General features: G+C 41.8%; 1 protein-coding gene across 1 annotated transcript in view; it reads left to right on the forward strand.

Moving 5' to 3' along the window:
* The window catches only part of Tbc1d9 (TBC1 domain family member 9), a 109849-nt gene that overhangs the window by 30916 nt on the left and 53388 nt on the right, over positions 1–25545 (forward strand). Inside the window, exon 2 of the mRNA XM_063260837.1 lies at positions 21337–21447. Within this exon, the coding sequence (XP_063116907.1) occupies positions 21337–21447 (111 nt within the window). The remainder of the gene's footprint in view (positions 1–21336; positions 21448–25545) is intronic.

Genomic DNA, 25545 nt, shown 5'->3' on the forward strand with positions numbered 1-25545 from the left:
GCCCATATTTTGTCTCTTTTCTTGGCACTTTTTGAGGCTCAGGGGTGGAAAGAAGGAGGGAAGGTGGAGTACAGTGACCATCTAACCTGCAGTGACTGGGAACTGCAGTGGCTGATAATTCACTGGGCCTCTTTTTTTCCCATTTCACAAATTATACCATCACTTGCTGGTTTCATGACTTAATTTCAGTGTTTTGTTTTTTTCTCAGAAATCTTGCTACCTCAGTCATAAAAGAGTAACATTTTGTTCTTTGGCTTTTTTGTGGAGATTATACATTAAAATTTAATTATGTCAGTAATTTTAAGAGCCTGGCCCATTTGTAAGGAAGGAATGACAAAGGCTGGGAAGGAGTGATGTAAGTTTGATGCCAGGATTGCTGGGAGTGCTGCCTCCTTAAAGGACAGTACAGTTTGCTAATCCAAGCTGAAACTATGATGATTATACATTCCAGTAAATGGGGCCTAGGAGGAACTGGGAATTAACGGCATTCAAGAGATAGTTACTAGGAGTTTATTAGAGTTTATAATTCAAGCTTCATAATCCCTCAGACTGTAAGACCTTTCTTATTTGAAAGGACCTTAATTAGTAGATAGTATGATTTCCACCACAGTTAAAATTGATAGTCTAAGAATAGATTAAGTTCATCCTTTCCAAGGAGGTTGAACGAAATAGAAAGTGGGGTGAGGGAGAGATAAGAGAGAACCCCAAAGAGTAACAAGCTATAACTCACGAATAGGAAAGAGAATTACACATGGATTCTAATGTTCTGATTAGGAAAGAAGAAAAGAGAATCGGCAGTACATCCAGGGAGGGGACAAAAGTGACATTTCAGGCAAAATGGTAGTGGGAACCTTTTCAAAGTAAGGTAAAAAAAATAAAGCAAATAACAGTATAGAGCAGAAACTAATGATTTAGGTGGCGCAGTAATAGTTGAAGGATGAGAGGGAAGTTGAGACAAAATCACTTAAGGAGTCTCATTAGATCAGAATCACATGGGTCATGTGTTATTTACTAGTTATTCCTCCTCTAAACCAAAGGTTTCTGAAGAACAGCTTGGTGTTGTCATCATTCAGCTCCATGCCAGAAACCCAGTAGTCACTCAGTAAATATTTGCAGGATGATACATGATTGAATGATAAGTGAATTACCTGTTTGGAGCATATTAGACTTCTGACCTAAGTTCAGACAGAACAAAAACGTTTGTAGGCTTTGGCTTTGTTATGGCCATGGTTCACCTATTGTAGTACTAGAACTGGAAAGGTTAAGGGAATATATTTTGACAGTGATTCTTGGATGCCATTTACATTGCCACTGCTCTTTCAAGTGCCCTCTGCCTTTATTTGTGGAGAACAAAAGAGTTGTTGAAAAATGATCAGTGACCAGGGAAATTTCTAAGACATGTCCCTGTTCTTGCGTTCTTGCTGTGTGAAGCTATTACACTTAAAGCTTGAGCAAGGCCTAAGTAAACCTTCTCTCACTCCCCAGGCGTCTGTGCTACTAAAGATTGGGCATCAGTTGTAGATTGAGAAACAGACTCTGTGCCTAATGCAACTTGCAGGACAGGAGAGGGCTTAGTCCTGGGTCGGTGATGAGAAATCCAGACCTTGGAGAATAGTGGTTAGGTTCTTAGACCCAGGGAGACTGGGCATGATGTCTAGTAATGGAGCAGCAGGAAGCAGTTGGCCAATGGCAGGGTAGAGATGGGCAGCTGTTAGCCAATGGAAGGAGGTTGGTTTCAGTTACCTTCACTCTACCTGATGCTAATGGAAAATGGGATTTGGGGCAGGATAGTTAGACAGGCCTGCAAACAGTGGAGAACAATCCTGTGCAGTGGGGAAAAATCATCCTGTTATGGGTAAGTCTTGCAGAAAGATAAGAGGCTCAAATAGGCTCTCAGTACAGAATCTGTAGCCAAGTTCCAGAATATAGAGATTTATGAAGATTAAAAAAAAAATAAAGGAAGCGAGGAATGCATTGGACCATTGCAGGCTCCTAGGTGGCTCAAACGGGGTCAGAAACATTATGCCTAGCTGTCTTAATTTGTCTTCTGATTATAATAAACTACCTGAGATTGGGTAACTTATAAGAACTGAGACTGCTGTGATTTGGATAAGTGTTCTCAGAGGCTCATATGTTAAAGGCTTGGTCCCAAGGGTGGCTATTGAGAGGTGGTAGAACCTTTAGGAAGTTGGTTTAATGGGAAGTCTGCAGGTCACTGAGGATGTGTCCTAGGAGAGGATTGTGAGACCCCAGCTCTTCTTGGCTATGAGATTAGCAGTTTGCTCCACCATGTGCTCCTTGCCATTGCTACCCAGCTCCCCACCAGAGGTGGGGGGGTTACCTGATCTTGGACCAGAACCACTAAAACTGTGAGCCAAAATAACCCTTTTGTCTTTATAGGTCAATTATCTCAGGGATTTCATTATATTAACAGAAGCGGGCTAACAGGTTTATTATGCTTTCAGATTCTGAGAAGTCCCATAGCATGGCTCCTGAGTCTGGTGAGGGCCTGCTGCTTTATTGTAACATGGCGAGAGCTTCAACACAGAAAGGCAGGGCAAGCATCATAGCTCAGGTCTCTCTTCCTCCTCTGGTAATGCCACTGATCCTGTCATGAGGGTCCCCAATCCCATGACCTCATCTAATTCTAATTCCTAAAAGCCTCACGTTCCAGCACATAAATTCTGAAGCACACACTCAACCCTAGCCCCAGCTGTCACCCAATATCTAGGGCAGTGCCTGTTTTATCCATGAAGCATCTCTATTTGGTAAAGTTTAACAGTTACACAAGTAGGGTTAAGGATAATACTTAAATTTTGATAAATTGTTAGTTTAAAAGAAATGGAAAAGAGAAGGAGGCTGTGGGATCTAACGTAGCTAAGGAAGAAATAGATTGGAATTTTCCCTTATTTGTTCGGCTTCCTTCTGAGCATCCTTGAATCTCTTGCAGCTAGAAGCTGATAGATTGGTGCCACTAAGGCTTTGGGGTCCTGGCACGTGAACCAGGGGACCAGAGCTACCACTTAGTCTCCACCCTCCCATTAGCCAGGTCCCAGCAGTTCTCCGGGTCTCCTTTGTCGTCGAATGGAGATCGTACTCCACCATATGTCCTAGACTATTTCAAGGACAAATCAGGAATTGTGTGTATGTAAAGGGATTAGGGTAGCAGATGGCCTGCCATTGCTGCTGCTCACCATTATTGGTGCCATTTGGTGGTGGTTTTAAGGGTTCATTGAAATGTGTTTGCATGGCCTGTCAGGTCCATGCTAATTTCACTTCTTCCCTTTTGTAACCAAGCCAGCCAGTGTAAAAACAAAGCTCCTGCTGGAGATGGGAACCGTGTTCCCCAGCCACCCCTAGGCACCACTGCAAATCTGGAAACTTCCTTTAGAAGCTGGCCACCCTGAGCGATGGCACTGACATTGGTGAGAAAGCGACTTTTGCAGATCAGGAAGGGAGCTGCGTTGGTTGCCAGGCCTTGGTGCTGTGGGGGGTTTGCTCTGGCCACGCCCAGCTCTCTGTGCAGCTCATCACAGGGCTTCCTTCCCTTTGGGAGAGCAAACAGAGTACTGATCTCACGGATGGAAGAGCAAACAGAAAGTGTGCTGAGGCTGGAACTTGTCACTGAGGTTAGAAGCTTTGTGGGTCACCTTGGAAACCAACCCTCCCAAAGCAAGCCCTTCAGAGAGAGGATGTTACCCCTGAAAGAAGTGGTAGGAGCAGACTACATGCTCCTCCCTGGCACAGCTAGTATCATGGCCCTGGCAGTTGACTGATTGTCTGTCTGCACCTGACTCTCTCCAGCCCTTACCTTCTGTGCAGGAAGTGTAGGGGTATAGTCTGGAGAGTTCAGACAGCTTAGCCCAGGGCTGCTGTCAAGCCAATGTCCCTCCCAGACCAGTCACTGAGCAGACACACCCTGTGTCTCTCCCCTTGATGGTCACCTCACCATGCTTAGTGCTTACAATGGGGACCATTGATTGAATGCACACCAAGAGCGCCAGGCACTGTACAAACATGTTTTGTATGCATCTCCTTTCATCCTGACTACAACACGTTAGAAGATCCCCTGTCCCTCCCTTCCTCTCTCCCTCCCTCTCTGTCTCTCTCTCTGTCTCTGTCTCTCTCTCTGTCCTTCTCTCTCTCTCTCTCTCTCTGTCTCTCTCTGTCTCTGTCTGTCTCTCTCTCTCTCTCTGTCTCTGTCTGTCTCTCTCTCTCTCTCTCTCTCTCTCTCTCTCTCTCTCTCTGTCTCTGTCTCTGTCTCTCTCCAGGGTCTCACTGTGTAGCCCAGGCTGGTCCTCCTGCCTCAGCTTCCCGAGTGCTGGGATTACAGGCATGTACCACCACGCCCATTTCGGAAGGCACTTTATTATCTTCACTGTGGGAATGAAAACACGTGATTTCTTACTTCAAAGTCATGACCCTAAGAAGCAGTGGAATTACAGTTTCATCCAAGGTCTCCATATTTTTTACATGATCAATTGACTATGGTACTGGAGATTAAACTCAGGGAATGCTTAGCTACGTCTCCAGCTCTTCTTATTTTTCAGTTTTGAGACAGGGTCTTGTTAAATTGCTGAGGCTAAATTCAAACTTGAGATCCTTCTGCCTCAGTCTTCCAAGCAGCAAAGGATTACATCACCTTGCTGGGCTAAAGCTTTGCAAAGTTGTTTCCCACTAAGCTCAGCACCAAGGTGCACTTCACAGCTGTCCTCAGCGTCAGCACCCAGCCTGTGGTAAACTCTTGTGTGCACTTTGTACCTTGACTCAACTAAGCAAGTGGCCACTGTCATGGCTGTGAGCCACATAGACACCTTGTGAGCAGGGAAATGGGAACTTGGGGCCATCTGCTGATTTCCTTGCATCTCACTAAGAGGAAGCTGCCATGTTAGAAATGCCCCTTTCCATCAAGGAAGCTGATCAGACATCTAAATGGTTTGTTTTTTTTGGATTGCTGGGTACTTTCCTAGATTTAAATTTAAATTGTTTAGATTTTTGTTTGTTTGGAGTTTTTTAGGTTTTTCCCTTGGTGATCTCTTTTGAAATTATTTGAAAATATACATGCTGGTAGTTTCACAATTGACTCATTTGTTGTGAAAGTGTTCAAATAGTTGCCTACTTATTGCGCCATTAGGGAAAGCCAAAGGTCAGAGGAGGTATTAATCTCACAGGGAGACACGGACTCAGTTTTCCTTAAGGTTCATTTAAAGGAACAAGAAGTGAAGACCAGGGTCAAACATGCTTTCACAAAGGAGGACTTGTTCCATCCTAATTCCAGTTTTCCAAGAACTTGAACAAAGAGAAACAAAGATCAGACAAATGTCACGTTAGTCACCTCTTGATGTTTATATTAGACGTGTCTTTTTCCTTAAAGGAAAAGAAAAGACTTCATGTACTGTATGTGAATAAAGTGAAGTACATTTAGCGTAAATTCTTAGATTATGGGAAAATCATGTGCTGTTGATTCAATGGAATATAGTACAGTGTGCACGGAAATTAACGATCCAGGAATACTATGGTATAAGGCACTGGGGTCTGAAAGCTTGCTTGTGTTTTGCTGAGTCTACTATGAAGTTTTCCTCATATTTTCACATGGTGGCACACTTGTACAGTGCCAGCATTTGCAGGATGCATTTGGAACCCCGGCTGCTCCAAGGGCCAGGAAAATAAGTATGCCCCCAGCTTGTCCCCATTTCCTGGAGCATCATGGGGCAACTGTGGCCAGTGGACTCAGAGAATGACTAGTGGGCACCTGAGAATGAGTGACTCTCATGTCTGGCCTCTCCTGACTGCAGTGCGCTGTGCCCAGGGCACACTCAGGCCCCAATCATATCATCTTCACACTGCAGCAGAGCAATGCAAAGTGTCCATCTATCTATCAGGTCCTGACCTAGATCCCCAACCTCCCAAATAAGTGTACAGCGAAGGCTTAAATTAAATGAGACAAGTGGTATGATTTTAGGGCTCCAGAAGGGTCAAAACCCTTTGGCTGAGCTCGAGACTGAGGGCTAAGACAAAAGACTTCTCTGGACCGTCCATTTTTATTATGTCCAAAACAAAGGGTGGGGAAACTGAGGAAAGCATGAAAAATGAGCAGGACCTTGGGAGTCACTTTAAAGACTTTGCCAAGTAGTAAATCATGTCCATTTAGGAGAACCACCTTATCTACAGGATGATATTTATGGTAGAAGTGTAGCGGCAGGAGTAACATTCTTCAGCTGAAGTCTCTATTTACTTAATGTTGGAGCCAAAGTGTCCTCAGCTGTGGCCTTATCTTGCCCTTTGAGGTATCTCTGGCTTCACGGGCCACTACAGGCCTCAGCCAGGACCAGTGATTCATAGAGGTTCTTACTTGTCGCCAGACAAGGGCTCAGGCCTAGCACAGACTCACAGATAAACATAGAAAGCCAATTGGTTAATTTTAAATCCTGCTCAGATCCATTTCATAGTGATTTCCAACATCTACCTGATCTGTTGTCTGACCTTCCAGCAGCAAAGGAAAGACTTGAAGCCAGCAAGTTCTGCAGTGAGATGCCTGATACTGCCCTCACGGGTGGTCAGTGCAAGAGGAAGGTTTATGCTGTCCAGGATATGACATGCTGCAGAGAAGATAATTTGACAGTCATAAATGAAATATTGCCATGACGGGAAAGTGAAGTCACGTGTAAAAGGATAAAGAATGGTGAATTAGCCATCAGGGAAGAACTGTGGTCATTCTTTAAATCATTTATGTAGAAGCTGTCAAGCAGGAAGGCCTGCAGAGTTTGAAGAACATGTTGGTTTTTTGTTTTTTTCTTAAAGGCTTTTTATTTCCCTCTAATTTCTGTCTCCATCCCTCTGATCTCAATACATATGACAAAAAAGAAAGTTGGCCAAAATCTTCTGTCTGCGTCTTTTGAGTCAGCAAACTTCGTTGATTCTCTGCAGAATCCCAAGCGTTATTTAAGGTGCTGTAATCCACAGAAACAAAATACCCTTATGTTTATTCAAAGAGACCACTGGCTGAAAAATACTGTCATTAAAGGAACTTTTGCATGTAGTTGCCTGCAAAGAGTTTGGCAGTATTTATTTTATGCAATCCTGCTCTTTTCATTGCATCACTGTTTCACTAAATTCAAAGATAGAGGCCAAATACTGGAGGATGTTTTGTTGTTGTTGTTGTTGTTGTTGTTGTTGTTGTTGTTAGAGTCCTTATGATATACCCAGCTGAAATGAGCGTGCTTTAATCGAGCATATATATTAAGTACAGTTGGCCCTCTGTGCCTGCAGGTTCTTCATCTCTGGGTTCAATGAAGTTGCAGACTAAAAATACTGGGCAAAAAAATGCTTCCATACAGATTTTTTTGTTATTACATAAACAGTACCTTAAACCAGCTACTTACATAGCATTTACATTGTATTAGGTATTATAAGTAATCTGGAGATGATATGAAATATACAGGAGGTTATACAAATACTGTTAGAAACCAATACTGTGTCATTTTATGTTAAGGACTTGAACATCATTGGATTTTGGTGTGCTTGGGGGACCCTGGGACCAATCCTGCCCAGATCTGAAGGTTGACTATATTGTATGTTATTTGTGTGAATGGTTTTTGCCTAAAAATCAAAGAGTAGGTGTAGGACCTTAAATGAAGATTGCTTTCATTTAATCATCACAAACTGAAATTTCCTGCAAAATATCCCATAGTCTTGTCTGGGAAAGGCTCAAGGTTAAGCTGGACTTGAAGGCCTCTGAGAAGGGCAGGCAGGTGGATGGTGGACTCTCAAAGCAATGAGATCATGTAAGACCCCCCATCATCAAGCCATGCTGCTGCTGTGTCTCTCCCCTGTAAGTAGCTTGATTGTTTTAATTATACTTCTGTCACTGCTATTTTTATCTGTTTTAGGAGAATTTGGATACAAGGTTAGAAAGCATATTATTAAATTGCTGCTAATGCTTTGGGACTTTGTTATGTAATACTTGGCATATTGTAGTGTAGACGGGAACGTGTGCCCAAAGAGCCAGTCCAAATAGAGCCCAGGGGCTTATTTATTTAGGGTTTGAGTTGGGCACTCTGTGTCACAAAGAACAGAGACTTATTCAAGTTATTGTGAATCCAAGTCCCTGGGTTGTGTTGACAGGGTACATGAAACTGGAAACCAGGCCTGGAATGCTGACCAGAAGCAAGACAGCTGGACGGAAGTGGCTCTCTCCTGTTTCTGGCTTCTGACATGCCACATAGCTACTTGTTGGCATCTCTCCACATTTCTGCACACTCCTCTTCTTTTTGATAACTGGCTTTCACACCCTTGACATCCTATTTTTACCGCATTGTCTGCATCTATATACTCTGACCTGCTTGATACATTCCATTTTTCATGGACTCTTTCTCCTTCTAGTTTCTGCTCCTGTAAATACTGGGTTTTTCTCTTAACATTTCTTAGCTCAAATTCTTGTCTGGTATGCAATTAGTCTGCCTTTTCACCGTAGGCAGCATTTTAGTCCTATGTTTGACCTAATTGTCCCTGGTCAAAGGCAAACTAAGGCAGACATATTCTACATAGTGTCTCTGCCTCTCCAGTCCTCTTTCTCACACGCATTCTTACTAATCCTTAGGACCTTTATAAAAAGGAGCAGGAGCTGATTGGTTTGCCATTGTCTCAGTTACTTTCTCATTCCTGGAACACAGTACTTGACACCCATCAGTTTTAAGGAGAGATTTATTTTGACTCAGTTTGTAGAGGTTTCAGTCCATAGCTGGTTGGCTCCAAAGCTGATCAGCATGATAGAGGGGCTTGGCAAAAGAGAAACAGTCCATGGCAGGGTAGGCAGGAAGCAGAGAGTAATGAAAAGAGGAGGGATATATACTGTTCCAGGCCATGCCCACAGTGCTTCCATCTGGGTTCACCTCCCACCATCCCATTCATGAGTGGACTAATCCAATATCACACACCCATAATCCAGTGTCACACAAGTAGTCACCTCCCAAAAGCCCCACCTGTGGGCACAAGAAGCTTTGGGGAAACATCTATGTATAAGCCATGACATACATATTCTCATCTTTATAATATCTTACAATAGGATCCTCATTATAATACTCTGTGGTTACTATAATATGGAAACATTTTACATACTTATGACTACAGAGTTTTATAAAGTACAGTCCCAATATTATAATAACTTTAAAAATACAGTTCTAAGCTGGGTGCATGGTGCATGCCAGTAATCCCCATTACACAGGCAGGAGTATTACAAGTTTCAGGTCAGCCTGGATAACTTACTGAGACCTTAGCTCAAAACAAACAAACAAACAAAAGTTAAAACAACTAGGATATAGCTCAGTGTTAGAGCATTTGCTTAGGATATGTGCTGCTCTAGGTTTGATCTCCAGTACCAGAGAAAGAGGAGGGAAGGAAAGAGAGGGAGAGCAGTGCTGAGAGTCAAAAGGGTGTGATTTCTCCTGTGTCATTTTCATTTCCTGTATCATTTCATTGTTAACAGTGAACATGCAACCTTCCAGACATTCATAAGTTACTATAAGCAAATATAGCCTCTTTCTTCACTTACACAGCCCATAGTAACACTGTGGGTACTGACAGATTTAATGAATACGCAAGTGATGAAAATGGTGAGGCAAATATAATTCACTTAGTGTTTGTAGTTTGTAGACTGTAACTTTTTTGATTTAAGGTGAGCAGGGTATAAAACATGTCATTCTTACTACTGTGTTAAGCAATACAGTGTTATACATATGAATTTGTGCCAGTTTATAGCATTTATGAATTTCATATACTAAATAAGGGAGGAAATCAATTTTTAAAAAAATCTAAAATGCAAACCCTAGATTTTCTCCATGGAATTGGGTTTAGAGTTGACCCTGAGATCACATGTGACATCCTAGCAAACAAGATTTCTAACCCATGGCCATCTATGAAGATGTAGTAATAACATGCACAGTAACCATCTGCTTACTTGGTGGCATGATTTGAGTAAAGAAAACTCAAAATAAGGATGAAAGTAATTACCAAAAACAAAAATCAAAAATTGTTTTTTCATTATAAAAGTAGTCGTTGTACATCTGGCAAAATTTTGAAAGCACAAAACGTATGAAGAATGTAAAATTATCTCACTAATGTTAACATTTTTTGTGATCTTTAAAATAAAATAACATTAGATTATAATTTGCAATATAGATGAGATTATACTTATTGACAAATTAGGATCATACAAAACAAAAATTATTTTGTGCTGTTTTTACATAGCATACTAGATGCATTTTACTGTGCCAGCTGATAATTATTGAGGGCATGACTTTTAATTCTAAGTATTACTTCATAGAAATAGTAAATTTACTTAGTCTAGGTTATTACCTGTGTAAAATTTCTAATTCAGGATTATTTCTATTTCATTATATTCCACTGTGCAGTTGTTCTTGAGCTCATAGATGCTCTTGATTATTGACAGAGGTACTAAGAGGATACTCGAGTGGAAAGGTAGACAGTCATTTGGAGCATTGGCTTCTACAAATGCAGCCCATCCTAGAGATGTGGTGGACAGAGAGCCTTGCACCAAAATATGTGGAAGGGGATGGCTTGGCTTCTCTGCTAGAAACAGGGTGAGCTTCCTAGCCAATAGCTGCTCTCACAGCCCCCAAAGGTCCCCTGCTTTCTGGAGGCTGACCTTGGCAGGCCTTGGTTATGGGTTTCAGGTTTTCAGATCTGCTCCGACCAGATAAAATCAATGCACCTTCCTGTTGCATAAATGAAGCAGCAGTAAATCTAATGCAACAGCAGCAGCCTCCTCTCACAGGGCAGAGGGGCTCGTTTGAGGAATTGGATCACACAGATGCTGGGAGTGTTTTTCAATGTGTTCTATCCCTTTGACATCGTTAGCCTATTTTGGAGTGGACTTAAATTTCAGACAGAAGCATGGAAACAGCAAGTTGGTTCTGGGATCAAGTCGCCAGCACATTTGCTGGGGGCAGGACCAGCTTCCTAGGCCTGCAGCCTGAGCACAAGGCCCTGGGCAGGGAGGGGCCCAGGTTTGGTTGGGGTCCTCTGTCGCCATCTTGAAAGTCTTAAGAATTTTTGAGCAAAGGCATCCACATCTTCATTTTGTACTGGGCCCTGAAAATTTTGTAGTTGGCCCCCACTAGGGTATAAAGCAAGGTTTGTATCCAGAAATAAATGTTGCCTTCTGTGTTACTGCCCCAAAGGGAAGGGGAAAAGTCCTTTCTGACTGCTCTGCTTTTGTGCCAGACAGCAGGCAGGCAGGGGAGGAAAGCCTGTGCCTTTAAGAGCACCTGCAGGGTGAACTGGAGCAGCTCCTGGCCGACTTAGCCTTCAGGGTGCTGGGGAGGAAGAGCGCATGCTGATTGGCTGCCCTGCAAGGGCTTTGCAGAGAAAATGCTCAGATTTCAGCTCTCTGCTCTGTTTGCTTATAAACCCGCCTGTGCTTTGTCTTTGTGTTGCATATATGAAAGCCACGGGTTTGGGGTCTCCTAAAAACATGAATGTCACAGACCTGAGGTCCAGATCACAGAGCAGGTACTCTGCCTCTCTTGGCTCTGCCACCCCACTCCCTCTAACCTGCTCCCCTTTTTGTAAGAAATGAGGTGAGGGTCTCTGGGGGAATCACCTAATACACTAACGCAGATTTGCAGCACTTTTGAACCAGAGTCCCGAGAGTAACTATGCAGAAAAAACCTCCACTGACAAGTGATGCTGATTTTTATTTTAGATTGCGTTGTGATAAATTGTTTTCTTTTCTCAAGTTATAGAGTTGGATATTCTCTTTAAAACGATGGCTATGATTCTAATAAACAGAGTCCTGAGAAAATGATTGCCCTAGAACTTCTCATTCCATATTTGGTTCTGTTTAAATTACAGGCTTTTGAACTGTTTGTTACCATTATGCTGCCTCCGGCTAAGAACAGAAATTGAAATTGAGTGTGTGGAAATCTAGAGTAATTTATCTGAGGAATTTTTTTAAAAACTAAAGGAGTTGGCAGTTATTTTTATGACTTTATAGAGTACTTTTAAAAAGTATTTTACATGCACAGCATTTTGCAAAAGTCTTAACCTGCAACAGAGGAGAAACTTTAAAACACACAGACAAAAACTGACTGTTAACCAATGGTTTGAGAAGCGCTGTAGTCTTCAGTGGAGTCGGCAATGTTTTTGCTACACCTGTGCCCTTCTCAGTAGCTCCTCTTTCCACCAATGCTGATGAGTCTCTGTGTGTGCACCTTATAAACTGGCTCCTTTCTTTGGGAAACCCATCGTGTGCCATGGTGCAGGAACAGCTATGGAAGCTGAGAGGAAAGAGTTCTTTATGACCCACTTACACCAGTATTTCCTAATAAATTTGTTGAAAAGACTTTTTCACCTAACGATGTTGGAGACAGTGGGAGAATCATACTTGTGACACTAAAGTTGCTTCCAGGCTATTCTGTGTGGCAGCTAGAGGGCTGGTACTGGGATGGATTGAATACTTAGCCATTCTCTTTTAGTCTGTTTCCCTGACACCCTGTAATACCTGGACTTTAGAATACCTGTGATAATTTGTGACATTGGAAAGAGAAAACACTGCCCAGTGTCCTGCCTCAGCCACCTCCCTAACAATGCTCTTGGACTCCCACCTCTCCAATTTCCTTACACAGAGAACAGCAGTCACCTGTAGAGTACTCCTGTCCCTAACGTGGCATGCCAGCCCTAGCCCATGTATAGCTGTGCCTTGTCATGCAGACACTATGAACCAGTGCACGGGGCTGACCTTCACCTAGCAGTTTTTGCATTCCACACTGCTCCCCAGAAAACCTTTTCTTTTATCTCTTCCCTGGTCCCTCTGTCAGTGTGATGTACAAACATCACGGTCAGCAGGCAAGGTGTTGGGCACAAGTACTTTGATTGGCTAACTGAATCTTTGGGCTTTCTTGACTTGGAGCAACAATTCCTTATCTCTGGACTAATTTCCAAAAGAAGACTAGGAAGCCTCATCTGTTCCCTAAATATCCCTGCTTTTGCTCCAACATAATTTTAGAGAAATCTCAGAATAACAGCCAATTACTTCTGAAATTAGAAAAACTGATTTCACAAGGTAAAGCATTTTAGATGAGTTTAATGCACACTCTTCAAGATTGGATTTTCCAGCCGGCAGCCTTCGATGTCTTTGATTAAGATTCTTAGACGATTTTATTTAAGGCAGATTTACTCTTACTAGATGGGGTCTGTGGTAGAAGTATGAAGCAGTTCTGAAAGTAATTATTTAGTTTCTCTTAAAACCCATCAAGTTAAAACCATGTAGTCTGTGTAACAAGTTTCAGTGCAGTGTGCCTAACGTAACTGTAGGCTTTGGGAATCCCAGCATGAATAAGCCAGTACCTGCCTGCAAGGAGTTCATAGCCCAGTGGAGAGAATAGTACATTTTAATTTTTAAGTGGAAAACAACGTTCTCGTTACTTTAATAATGTAAAGTATGGAACCCAGAACAGGGAACTGTTAGTTGCCGTAAGATGGGGTGAGCCAAGCAGGTGCTGAGGGAATAGAAGGCAAAGAGAAAGTGGCATGAGCTGAGACTTACCTGAATATTTAGGGAAATACAAGTTATCCAGGAAAGAAAAATATAAAAGGACAAGTTTGCAAAAGCAGCGAAGGCATTACAAACAAGCAAGCAAACAGGGCTGGTTAAAAATAGTGTACATGCAGTAGTGCGGCTAGAATTCATACCATCTACCAGCAAGCGTTTCTAGATGCGTTTGTTGAATTACTTCTGCCCAGTGTCATGTAGTCCACGTAGGTGCTAAGCTTTCCAGGGAAGGTACCAGTTACATCCAGGGAGCAGCAGGCAGAAGAACAAGGGTGTAGTGGTGGCCATGGAAAACTTCAATCATCCCAGAGAGGAAGCCACACATGGCAGTGATGCCCAGGGGCTGCATGGACTGGTCCAAAGTTTGGATCTGTGTAGAAGACACACATAAGGGGCCGGGGATTTAGCTCAGTGGCATGAGTGCCTGCCTGGCAAGTGTGAGGTCGTGAGTTCGATCCCCGGTACCAAAAAACAAAAAACACCAGAAGACACATATAAAGAAGCAAGCTTAAGTATACAGCTTTTCTGGCTTCAGAGAAGGGAATATTTGCTAAAATGAATTGAATATAATAGTGGAAGTCTCTCCATAGTAAACTCTGAATGTTTAATCTATACCTCTTAGCAAATATCAGCACACTAGGAAAGGCAAATAATGCACTGTAAAGGAAACTAGAAAGTGAATTAACAGGAGAGGGTACTCTAATTCATCAGTATCAGGGAAACACAAATTTAAAGGAAAATAGATACCTTGGCGGTATGCGTAGACACCTTGAGTGGTTAAAATTCAAAATCCTGGCAATACTAATGTTGACAGTGTTACAGAGAAGCAGGCATTCTCTTACTTTCCTGGTTAGATTATAAGTTGGCACAGCCACTTTGGAGAGCAATTTTGTAACATCTGATAAAGTTTTTTTAAAAAACTCAACACCACCATTCTAAAGACAAGTGCTTAAGGATTCATGTGTCCAGAATATAATTACAGTGGATATTAGCAATCAAATGGGGATGGACTCAAATGCACTTTACTAGAAAAATGAATGCTGTCTTGTACTTAAGCACTGGAATAATGTGCATTTAAAATGAATCAGATTTATAAGTAAATGTTAAAATATATGATTGTGTAAGCAAGTTTTGCAGTATCTACTTATCATTAACGTAAAACTAAAAGGTTCATCATGTCTGCATGTAGACAGATGGGAAAATAAATATGTCAGAATCTGGATGGAAAGAATGCAAAACAGTTTGAGAATGGTGAATACAGAGGAATTTGGGATTGAGGGACTAAATACAAAGAGATCTTTCTTTTAAAATATAGATCAGAGACACATAAGGCAAGATGGTAAAACCAAAGTAGTGGAACGTTTTGTAATCTCCCATACTTTTCTGTGGCTTTTAATATTTTATCAAACAGTAGTGCTTAGTACATACCAACTGCTCCCTGGGGTATGCACTAGGGTTTGTACCACAAAGAATGGGCAGAGAGAGATTAAGAAGTGACTGGGGTATGAGGCTGGCCCAGCGTCTCTCTTCTGCCCATTCTGTCATGGACTTCAGAGATCTGGACCTCACCCCTTGTGGGTCTTCATGGCTGAGGGCATCATGGCGGTCCAAGTGATCGTTAGGACCCGTCCTGCTCCACGTGAAGTGAAGTGACCCAAGCTCAACAACGGACTGGTGGTTTTCCTGAGCACCCTCCAGAGTCCTCAGTGCTCACCTTCCAGCCCCATTCCTGCCCTCTGAGGGTGATGGGGCCCTCTGCAGCATGACCAGCCTGCCAGCCTTCCCCAGTCCTCCCAGGACTGCACACTCCAGTGTCATGGCCTCGTGGGAAGTGGAAATGTCCCACTTGGCAGAACCTTTTCTGAATCTCCTAGAACAGCATTTTTGTGTCACAAGATACCCTTGGACTAACCTAATACACAGGTACAGACAAGAGTTATTTCAAGGGCCATAATTTGACTTAGTGAGCTCAGGCAATCAGAGGTTGTTTAACACCAGAAATAGCTGACTAGAAGAGTTGTTGGAACAGCACTTTGTGTGGGAGCTATGCAGAGGTTCAGTATTTTGACAGCTATTTCAGAGTGAGTAATACATTTCTAAGAAAATCCTGATCACTGCTTCCAGTTTTCTGTGTAAGTACAGGATAGGTATACGAGTACTTTGCTTTCTTAGAGTCCTGGCTTTGTATCAGTAGATGTAAACCAACACAATAGTTTACTATTTAGGTCTTAAAAAATACCTAATTTGTGTGTTCACCAAAGAGGAGCTTCATGTTTACTGACCTCCAAGTAAAGCATAAAGCCTTTGGTCATGAAGAATTAGGTGCTGCCACCAAGGAATTCCTAGTCTGGGAAGAAGAACTAGAACAAGACATGACGTGAGAATAATTTTCTTTTTCAGTACTGGTGATTAAACAAGGGCCTTGGCACTGAGCTACGTCCTGTTTCTTTTAATTTTTTTTTTAATTTTGAGACAGGGTCTCAATAAATTTCTCAAGTGGGGCTTGAACTTGGGATCCTCCTGCCTTAGCCTTGCAAATAATTTTAAATACAATAAAGCATTGCAGAAGCAGAAGCAGGGAGAGTAGAATGAAAAAGGAGTGGCGCTAATCAGTTTGGTGTTTATGTCTTGAAGGGGTGAGTGCTGAGTGTAGACTAATGTTCCTAACGGAAAGAAAAGCCTGGTCACCACGACAAAAGCATCCAAGTTGGTGTAGTCAGGGTTTACAAGGGAATGAATTTTATATAGAACACAGCTTATAGGATTATTTTATAATATTCACCCAAAGAGTCAAATGCAAGAGTGTGATAGATATGTCCACACTAGAGACCCAAAGAATCCAGCTGAGGACCTGGATCCCACAGCAGTGTCCTGCACGAGTACAGCTGGAGGCCTAGAACCCACAGCAATGTCTCATACAAGTCTGTGTCAAGGATCTGCACTGGGAAGGCCCAAAAGTCAGTGGTGGAAGCTGAAAAGCCTGCACCAGCAGGATGAACGATCTGTGCCAGCAGGTTGGGGGATCTGTCTTGGAGCCAGGAAGTGACCTTCAAAATTAATACGAGAGCTCCCCTCAAAAGAACTGCAGCCATCCTCAGTGACAGCAAGGACCCCAGTTCCTCCAGTGATGAGAACAACTGAGTTCCTTTCAGCAAAACCAGCATGACAAGTTTTTCCAGGAGAATCAACAGCACACCATCTTCCCCTCTGGTTCTCTTTATGGTGTCTGCAACAATCCTCAGGTGGACCCTCCACACCAGAACCATGCTGATTCAGTTCACCTGATGTTACAAGGTGCCCATTAAAAAAAAAAAAAAAGACAGTTTGAAAGTTGACAATAAGTTAATCCACCACACAAGGGCTCAGTATTCTGGGTTAATCCAAAAATCAAGTATTTATTGATTTGGTTGGCCATCTGCATATCTCAACTCACAGTGTTATTTTGTTTGGATATCCAGTGCCTTAAATTTCACAAAACATTTTCTAATTTAAACACATCTAATGTGAGTATCCCACTATTGTACTGTCTGTAACTACTTAAAAATATTTCAGCCTAGACCCTGTGGTCCTGTTTGTTAGCTTTCATCTGAGTCTGAGTGGAAGTTGGTGCTGCCCTTTCACAATGTATTCTTAGACTTGGTGCAGGCTGGCTTCTCTAATCAGATCTCGCTCCATGGGGTCTACATTAAGTGACTGGGTTTTTTTGACATCAGAGGTTTTGTTAGTTAGAATAAAGGATGTTAAAGATGGATTTTAATTAGAATCATTAGGAAGGACACATGGATTGAGTTGGACCATTTCAGAAATGTTTCTTTTTTATGTTACAGAGTATGTAAGTTTAGTGAGCCTCAAGGATGGAGAAACTGAGGTCCTGGAAGCTGGGTATCGGAGCTGGCAGAGGCAGAGTGAGAATCGCAGCATTCCAGCCCTAGCTCTGACTTTGGAAGCATCTCTATCCATGACACTTATAAAACTGCATGGGTGGTCCTTGACTTAAGCTCCCCACCCCAACCTGAAATGTGTGTGCCTGAGAACCAACAAATGTGACATTTGTATAGTCTTTGTGGTTTATTTTTTCTTTTGATTCAAGAAGTAGTAGTAACATTCAGTTACCATGAGTGATGCATCTGTATTTCTAGTCAATGTATCCGTCTTAGTTGCTTTGTATTGCTGGGACAAAATACCAGACATAAGTTTAAGGAAGAAAAGTTTATCATAGCACACAGTATGTACAGGTTTCAGTCCATAACCAGCCAAGGCAGGGCAATGTGGCAGAGTGGCATGGGAGAGGAGAAACAGCTAGTCCAGGAAGCAGCAAGATTTCCGTCTTTCTCTTTTTATTCCATTCAGGCTACCAGTCTATTCGTTGGTGCCATCCACACCCAGGTTCTGTCTTTCTCTTTCAGTAAATTATTATCTACACCCAGAACTCTGCTAACTCAGTAAGTGGATTAATCCAGTATCACACACCCATGATCCAGTCTGTGAGAAACCACTGAGAGACTCAAAGCTCAGGGGCATCAGAGGACACCTGAGGATGTGACCCTGCTTGTCTAGCACAGGTGCACAGTGGGATACAATTATGTAACCTTGACTTAGCACAGACAAATACACATGTGCTGGTTACAGCACTATGTGAGAACATAAATATGAGACAACAACCTGTATAAGAATTATATAATAAAGACACAGGCGGCTCTGGCTCTGGCTCTGGCTCTTGCTCTCTCCCTTGTACTCTTGTGCTCTTCTCTGCCTGCCTTTGTTGCTGATGTGTTGCACATGTGGGTTCTTTAACCTTGGGACCTCACCCATGAAAATCTCCCTTGGGCCTCCTGAGCAGGTTCAAAAGCCTTACCTAGGAACACGTGAGGTTCTGGGGGACATCTAGATAAAAGCCATAACAGTATCTCACTGATACATAATTGATATCTAGTTAATGTAGGAGGAAACTCAACTTTTTTATCTAGCACTGTTCTCTTCTTTTGTTATTAATATACTATTTTTAATCTGTAGGCAATGAAAGTAATTAGGTATCTTCATAGTAAATCCATTTCTCAATAATGCAAACTAAAAAGCACTGTGGATTTGTATGATGTGGAAACACACATTTTTGGAAAATTCCACAGATGTATTTCATACAAGTCAGACCAAAGGAATTGATTTTCACTTTAGAAAAAGTTTAGAATTGTTTTCTTTGCTATGTTCAAGTCAGCTAATGGTCACTGTGGCTTGGTGGGAATCTAAATGAGTGCTTTACCCTTGGACGGTGACCAAGGACAACTGTAAGACTTCCCCATGGTCTACCTCACTTAGGCTTCTTGATTGATAACTCTACTTCAGGAAGGCAAATGCTATTGTGAACATTTTACAACGGAGGAAATCAAAGCAACAAGAAGGTAAATGGCCTGTCCCTCCACAGAACAGGCTATAATAGAACCAAATCTGAACTTGAACCTTTCTGAACAACAGTTCACTAGTCCTTAACTGTTTCTATTACCCTGGGCTTGCCAGAGCTGAGGGAAGTGAATTTCAGTGGGATTCTGCGTACTGAGTATTCGTTACAGTAAGAGACAAACCATAGGAAACTATTATGAAATGACACATCTAGAGATACATGTGATGATGTTTTCAGCAGAATTCAGCAGAACTTGTCAAGAAGCCTGCTGTAGTTAGGCCTGAACTCGGGGCTTTCTCATGGGGGCAGAGCAAAAGTATTAGTGGGTCTTTAGACTCTTTTTCCTGCCAACCACCCCCAGCCCAACTGCAATCTAAGTGAATCAGGACAGCTTGGCAGGTCCTGAGGTTTCCTGCCTCTCATTCCAAACAGCCTGTTGCCCCTAAGTCCTGCTGTCTCAAGCTTCAGAAACAATTCTGTGATGCTACTGTTATCTCTGTTTTGCACTTGGATAAACTGGAGCTGTTAAAATAAAATCAGCATGCCCTAAAACTATGCATCTGGCCTGAAGTCCTAACTGATCCTTCTGAGTCCAAGGTCTGTTCTAGGCTGGCTCTATGTAGCTTGGGGTTAGTTACAGGAATTGCTCTAGTTGGCTTCCCACTACTCTAACAAAATACCTGAGATAATTAACTTAGGAGAGAAGACGTTTATTCAGTTCACAGTTGTGGAGGCTCCAGTCCAAGACCCATCACTTTGGGTCTCTGTCACCAGAGACCCATGAGAAACAACAATGGTGGGGAGCCCATGGGCGTGCAGACTGCTTACCTCATGGTCAGAAAGCAGAAAAGAGACAGCATGAGACCAAGGTCCACAGTCCCCTTCAAGGACACAAACCATGAATGACCTGATGGCCTTCCAGAAGTCTCATCTCCCAGTGGGGTCATTCTGGGACCAAGCCTCTAATGGATCTTTGGTGGACACTTACCCTGTGGCAGGGTATGTGTGTGTGTGTGTGTGTGTGTGTGTGTGTGTGTGTGTGTGTATTTCAGAGTGGTGTACAAAAATGTTAGTGTCCAACATGGGCTCAGTGTCGTAGAAGAGGGGAGTTTCAACAAGGGGATATCAGAAAGGTGACTGAAAGGGAAATTTGGGCTGATAACAGCATCACACTTCGAAGCTGTCAGAATCCTGCTGTCAGTATTATGTTGGACAACTCTGCTTGGAGTACTGAAAAGAATTCATGTCAGAAATGGGTCTGTGCCTGTTCGGGCCCAGCTGGTTCGCCTCAACCAGGCCATCTGGGCGGGCTTCTCTCCTAGGCACCTTCTACCTTTATTGGCTTATTAATGTAAGAAGAAATTAACCCACCCCTACTCTTCATTTCTTTTTCCTGGTAAGCTTCCCTCCTGAAAAGAGAAGGCACTGCCTCTTCTTAAGTGAGCCTGGCTACAGTGAGCATTGGTATTTTTCACAAATAAATCACTGAACACATTTACTGAATAGTCAGGCTTTTCTCAATATGAGAAGCTGTGATAAGTGGATTCTTGAAGTTTGCAATCCACAGAAATCAACTTTGTGCTACCAAAAATGCATGTCCTGATCCTCAGTCTTGTTACTGCATCATTTCACATTACAGAGCAGGTTCTGGTCATCTCTGGCTATGATGGTGGGTGTTACACGTGGCAATGAACTACTGCTGGAAGGAGAAAATTTCCTTTTCACGTCCCTTGTTCATTCATTCCTAAACACAACGTTAGAACACTGTGTGACCTTCTCCTCTCCTAGATTACAGATGCCCTAGGGACTCTGTCTCATTCTGCTTTGTGCCCGCAAGGTTTGTCTTACACAGAGTGGAAATCCAGTGTTCGCTGAACTGAACTGCACTACAGTTTTCAGTACAGAAGAGAAGTTGGGCAAATTAAAGTAATAGGTGGAGGACGCTGGCACGCTGAATCCGAAACACAGGCAATGGTTCCTATGGCCTTGCCCGGTTACCTGAGTTAAGGATTATTTCATAGCCAGAAGGGGAAGAATACACATCAAACACAAGACGGACAAAGCAGAGACCCCAGCAGATGAATACTTGCTCCTGTAGTTACTTTTACTGTGAACAGGCACTCATAATTACTGTACACCAGGGACTATATTGGGAGCTTTGAAACCCACAGACGTTTTTCAGCTTTGGAAGTTGTGGAACAGGTTACCTAGAGGCAGCACCACTCTAAGAGGAAGGTTTTGTCTAGGCACTTTGACGTGGGAAATGGCGCTGCCAATGGAAGATGGCAGTGCAGGGTGCTCACACTGGCTTTGGGAAGTTGGGGAAGCAGTCAGGAAATCCTAACCTGTTTTCCTGCTTCTCCCTCTTTAGGCCTCCTGGTGGGTACCCTTGATGTGGTGTTGGACTCCAGTGCCCGGGTCGCTCCTTACCGAATCCTGTACCAGACTCCAGACTCTCTGGTCTACTGGACCATTGCCTGTGGTAAGTAGCAGTGTCCTGAGACATTCGAGATCACAGAGAAACTTTCGGATTACGAACTTGTCATCAGAAGGGAAGGAGGAATAAGTACTCGCTGAATGCAACCACATGGCATGATAGGGCAGTGAACCTTAGCTGTTGCAACTCATGAACCAACCTCTTGGTGGCTTCCACAGTGCAGGTTTCTTGCTCGCTCTGAGGTCTCACTGGAATCACATAACCTTCCTTCTCCATCTGTGTGACACCCAATGGAAGGAACACAAAGCATCCAAGGTCAGTTTATAAGAGCAGCATTGGTGAACATGGCAGACCTGCGTTTAACTTCCTAGACCCAGAAGTGGCATGCATCACCTTCCACTCCTCCATTGGCGGGACTTAGTCACATGGGCCCTGCCTAACTGCAAGGGAAGCTGGGAGCTGAAGAGCATGGCACCTCCTTGAATGTACTAAGCAGTACTTCCTGTGAGTGGAGATCACTCATTTCTCCTGCTGATCATCTGTGTGCTGTTCTGTGCTCAAAATGGTGGCAGGGAACCCTATATTATTAGATCACTCACAGAAACTTCTAATCCAAAATAATTTAAGATTAAATTATTTGCTTCCATGTGGCTTTTAAAATACACTCAGGAAAAAGCAAGGGCACTGAATACTTTATTTTGCTCTATTTGATATTTTTAGTATTAATACATTTTATAGAACAGTTTTAGATTTATAGAAAAATTGAACAGATACTATAATTCACAGCAATTCCATTTTCTCCCCACATCCTTAGTTTCCACTAATATTAGTATGTGAGCCCGGTATGTGTGTTAAAAATCAGTGAACCAATTATAAAATAAAGTCCGCAATTTATTCACATTTCCTCAGTTTTTCCACTCCAGGAGTTCTCTAGTATACCATTCTTCCACTGAGTTCTGTGTCCTCGTAGGCTTCTCATGGCTCTGGAAGACCAGATGACCTTGACAACTTTAGGAACCCTGCTCTTTTGTGTAATAGAATCTTCCTCTATTGAATTTTGTCTGTTTTTCTTGTGACGAGACTGGGCTGATGGGTTTTATGAGAAGTCACAAGAAAAAGTGTCCATTTTTATCTCATCATATCACAAGTACCTGTTATCAACAGAAACTTTTGACCGCTCATGTCCTAGATCACCTGCTTTCCGTGAGTTTTGCTGGTTTCCCCATTTTGAAGTCACTCTTTTCTTCTCCTTTGCAAGGAGAATGTATGCTCTGGAATAAAGTCAGGTATGCTGTATTTTTAAGGAATGGGGTGTTTTTCACCTCTTTTAGAATATTTTTATGTAGTTTTTAAAAATTCTGCTCCATAGGTTTGTTTACCCTCAGTTATTAATTTATGCAATTATTTGTACTTTATAGTTTGGGTATTTACCCAGTGCTATTTTAATTTTGCTCAAATTGTTCCAGCTTTGGTCATTGGGAGTGCTTTCAGTTGACTTTATTCAGTTTTAAAATTGATCTCTACTTAGTAGGAAGTGCTGTGCTAGAATCTAAAGATATCAAGACAATTACACCTGGTCTCTGTTCTTGAGAAAGTCCCATTCTCATGAGGATACAGTAAATAGCCATTTATAACTCAATGTGAACAGTTACTATACAGTTCCATTTGATTCTGAATTCCCAAGAAAATACAGGATTCTAGGCCAGGCTTCTTTCTTAATCAGGGAAGATAGCTGGTGTGATTTAAAGCTGCTAGAAAGCTCAGGTGACCTAGTAATGCTTTCAAAAGGGTTTAAAAGTATGTGGAATTCCAACACTGTAGTTATATTCCTTTAGAAGTAGTCTGCTTAAGATGCAGACAGCTCTGTGGGAGACAGTTGACTGTAGTGAATCGCTTACACATTCCTGTGAATGAAAGAATGTTGTAACTACTTACTCTGTTTCTGGGGCTTTGCCATTCCATGAAATAGGTCTTTCTATGAATGTTCACGTGGGGTAGAATCTACAGTTACGAAACCAAGTTATGCCTAATGTTTTTTTCCAAGCTACAGCTAAGGAACACTAGGTTATAACTGCCAATGGCATAATTTATACCCCAAAGAGATGTACTTTCATTTTCCATGTAAGGAGTGTCTGTCATAATTCTATTGTCCAGCTATAATCAACCCAGAATGGTTTAGCTTCTGTATATATCGATTAACCACAGTCATGGCATCAGATTTCCTTATGGAAGACTCCATGGAAGTGACAACCATTATCAAAAGTCCGATTCACTCATTAGCTGTTCTTTCTTAATGATTTCCAATTAAAATCCAAATTACTGACTTCCTTTCATGAGAAGATTTTAAAAGTGGAAGCTGCTGCCTCAAAAAGATTTCTTTGATATGCTGACCTTTCTGTTTGTAATTTTATTGTCCTTTTTCATAAATTCCAAAGTTGGTGTTTGACAGGAAAGCACATGGGAAGCTTTCACATATGCTTAATTTTCATGAATTGTCAACAAAAGAAACTCCAGCAGAATATTGGATGAATTTAATTCATTGTCCTGTAGCAACCATAGGATTATAAAACCTTGTTTCATGTCTTAAAATCAACAAGCATAAATTGAATTCAACTAACAGGAGTTTCTTCCATCAGTGTGTGAGTGGATATGTAGATCAGCAGAATATTAGCTTTAAGTCCTAGATGTATGATTCACCTTAGACTTGAGTCCCATGAAACTAGGTGAGAGGAATCTGTGGGATGCAGTGTAACTTACTGGCAATAAAGAAAGCACTTGGCCCTTGGCAGCCTGAACTGTATTGCGGGATTAACACCTTACTAATAGCACAGCCCTAGTTACCTAGATGTGGCTGTATAATAATTTAGCTTTGCTTTTCTTTACCTTTGCAGGATCATATCTGGACCTAGTTGGTTTTTTAGTTTTATAGCTGAAGGATCCATCAGCCACCCCCTCATCCACTCTCATAGGAGGATAGAGAGGCAAAGTGAATTTCACATTCCTAGTTGCAGCTAGTTACGTGGAGCTCAAGCCAACTTCTAAGTCTGCATGCTTTGTCCCAGGACTTTTTAAGTGGCACCATGCTGGCTCACATGATTAAACATTCTTTTTTTAGTGAAGAGCTCTAAGACCCAGAATTTAATTAAAAATTGCTCATTGGTGGCTCTTGCTGTGTCTCTACAAGATACAGAAATGTAGGGTAGTTCAGTTGCCTACCACATGAGACAGACACAATGTACAAGTTGGCAGGATTTATATAGCCCTTTCTTGTTCTGTGTATCTTAAGGATTGTGTTTGTATCCTTAGGAAAACAGCAGCTTAAAAAAAAATTGCTTTTTAAAAAGTACTACTTGTTGATTATAACAATTAGAGAATATAGATACAGAAAAAATAAAAGGAAAAAAATGATAGCATACTGCAGATATCACCTTCTAAATCTAATATATATATATATATATATATACACACACATTCACTTTACATACTTTATGTATTTTTACATGTAAATATATATACTATATTTGTCATATGTTAAATATATATGGTGTGTGTACATAGACTTAAAAACAAATAAAAATGAAAATTGTATTTTACATATTGAAAATAGTTTCCATACCAATTTGTAATGTCAGTTTTGATAAATAGATACTTTATTGTGTGTGTGAGTTTTTCTAACTGGTAGGGTATTATTAAAAATCTAAAGTTTTTTTTTTCCCTTTAATTTTGCTACACCTACCCAACCTTAATGAGAATCCTTCTTAGCAAAATCTTTGGACATTCCTTTAATTATTTCCTTAGGATTACGCTTATAGAAGTAGATCAGCTGTGTCAGAATATGTGTATATTTAATATATTTAGCCCATTTTCCCTCTATAAGTAGTCATTAACAACCCCACTGGCTGGGTAGGAGAATAATGCAGCTCTTCTGTAAAATAAGGGTGTCAGCCACTTGGGATTGTTACTCCCAAAGTCAGGTGAGTTACCTCTTCTCAAAGTGATCAGAAAGCGATGAGCATGTTGTTATGAGCCGTAAGCGATTACAGGCAGTTATGTAAGAAGCTCATAATCATTGAGTTGTACTAACATGTAGTAGCCTTGCTGCAGTAATATAAACACTACAATCAGACATCTGGGGGCCACAGT

This window comes from Cavia porcellus, unplaced genomic scaffold, assembly GCF_034190915.1.
Source record: "Cavia porcellus strain 051 isolate PalLab524CR breed Dunkin Hartley unplaced genomic scaffold, mCavPor4.1 scaffold_14, whole genome shotgun sequence".
Taxonomy (NCBI): Eukaryota; Metazoa; Chordata; class Mammalia; order Rodentia; family Caviidae; genus Cavia; species Cavia porcellus.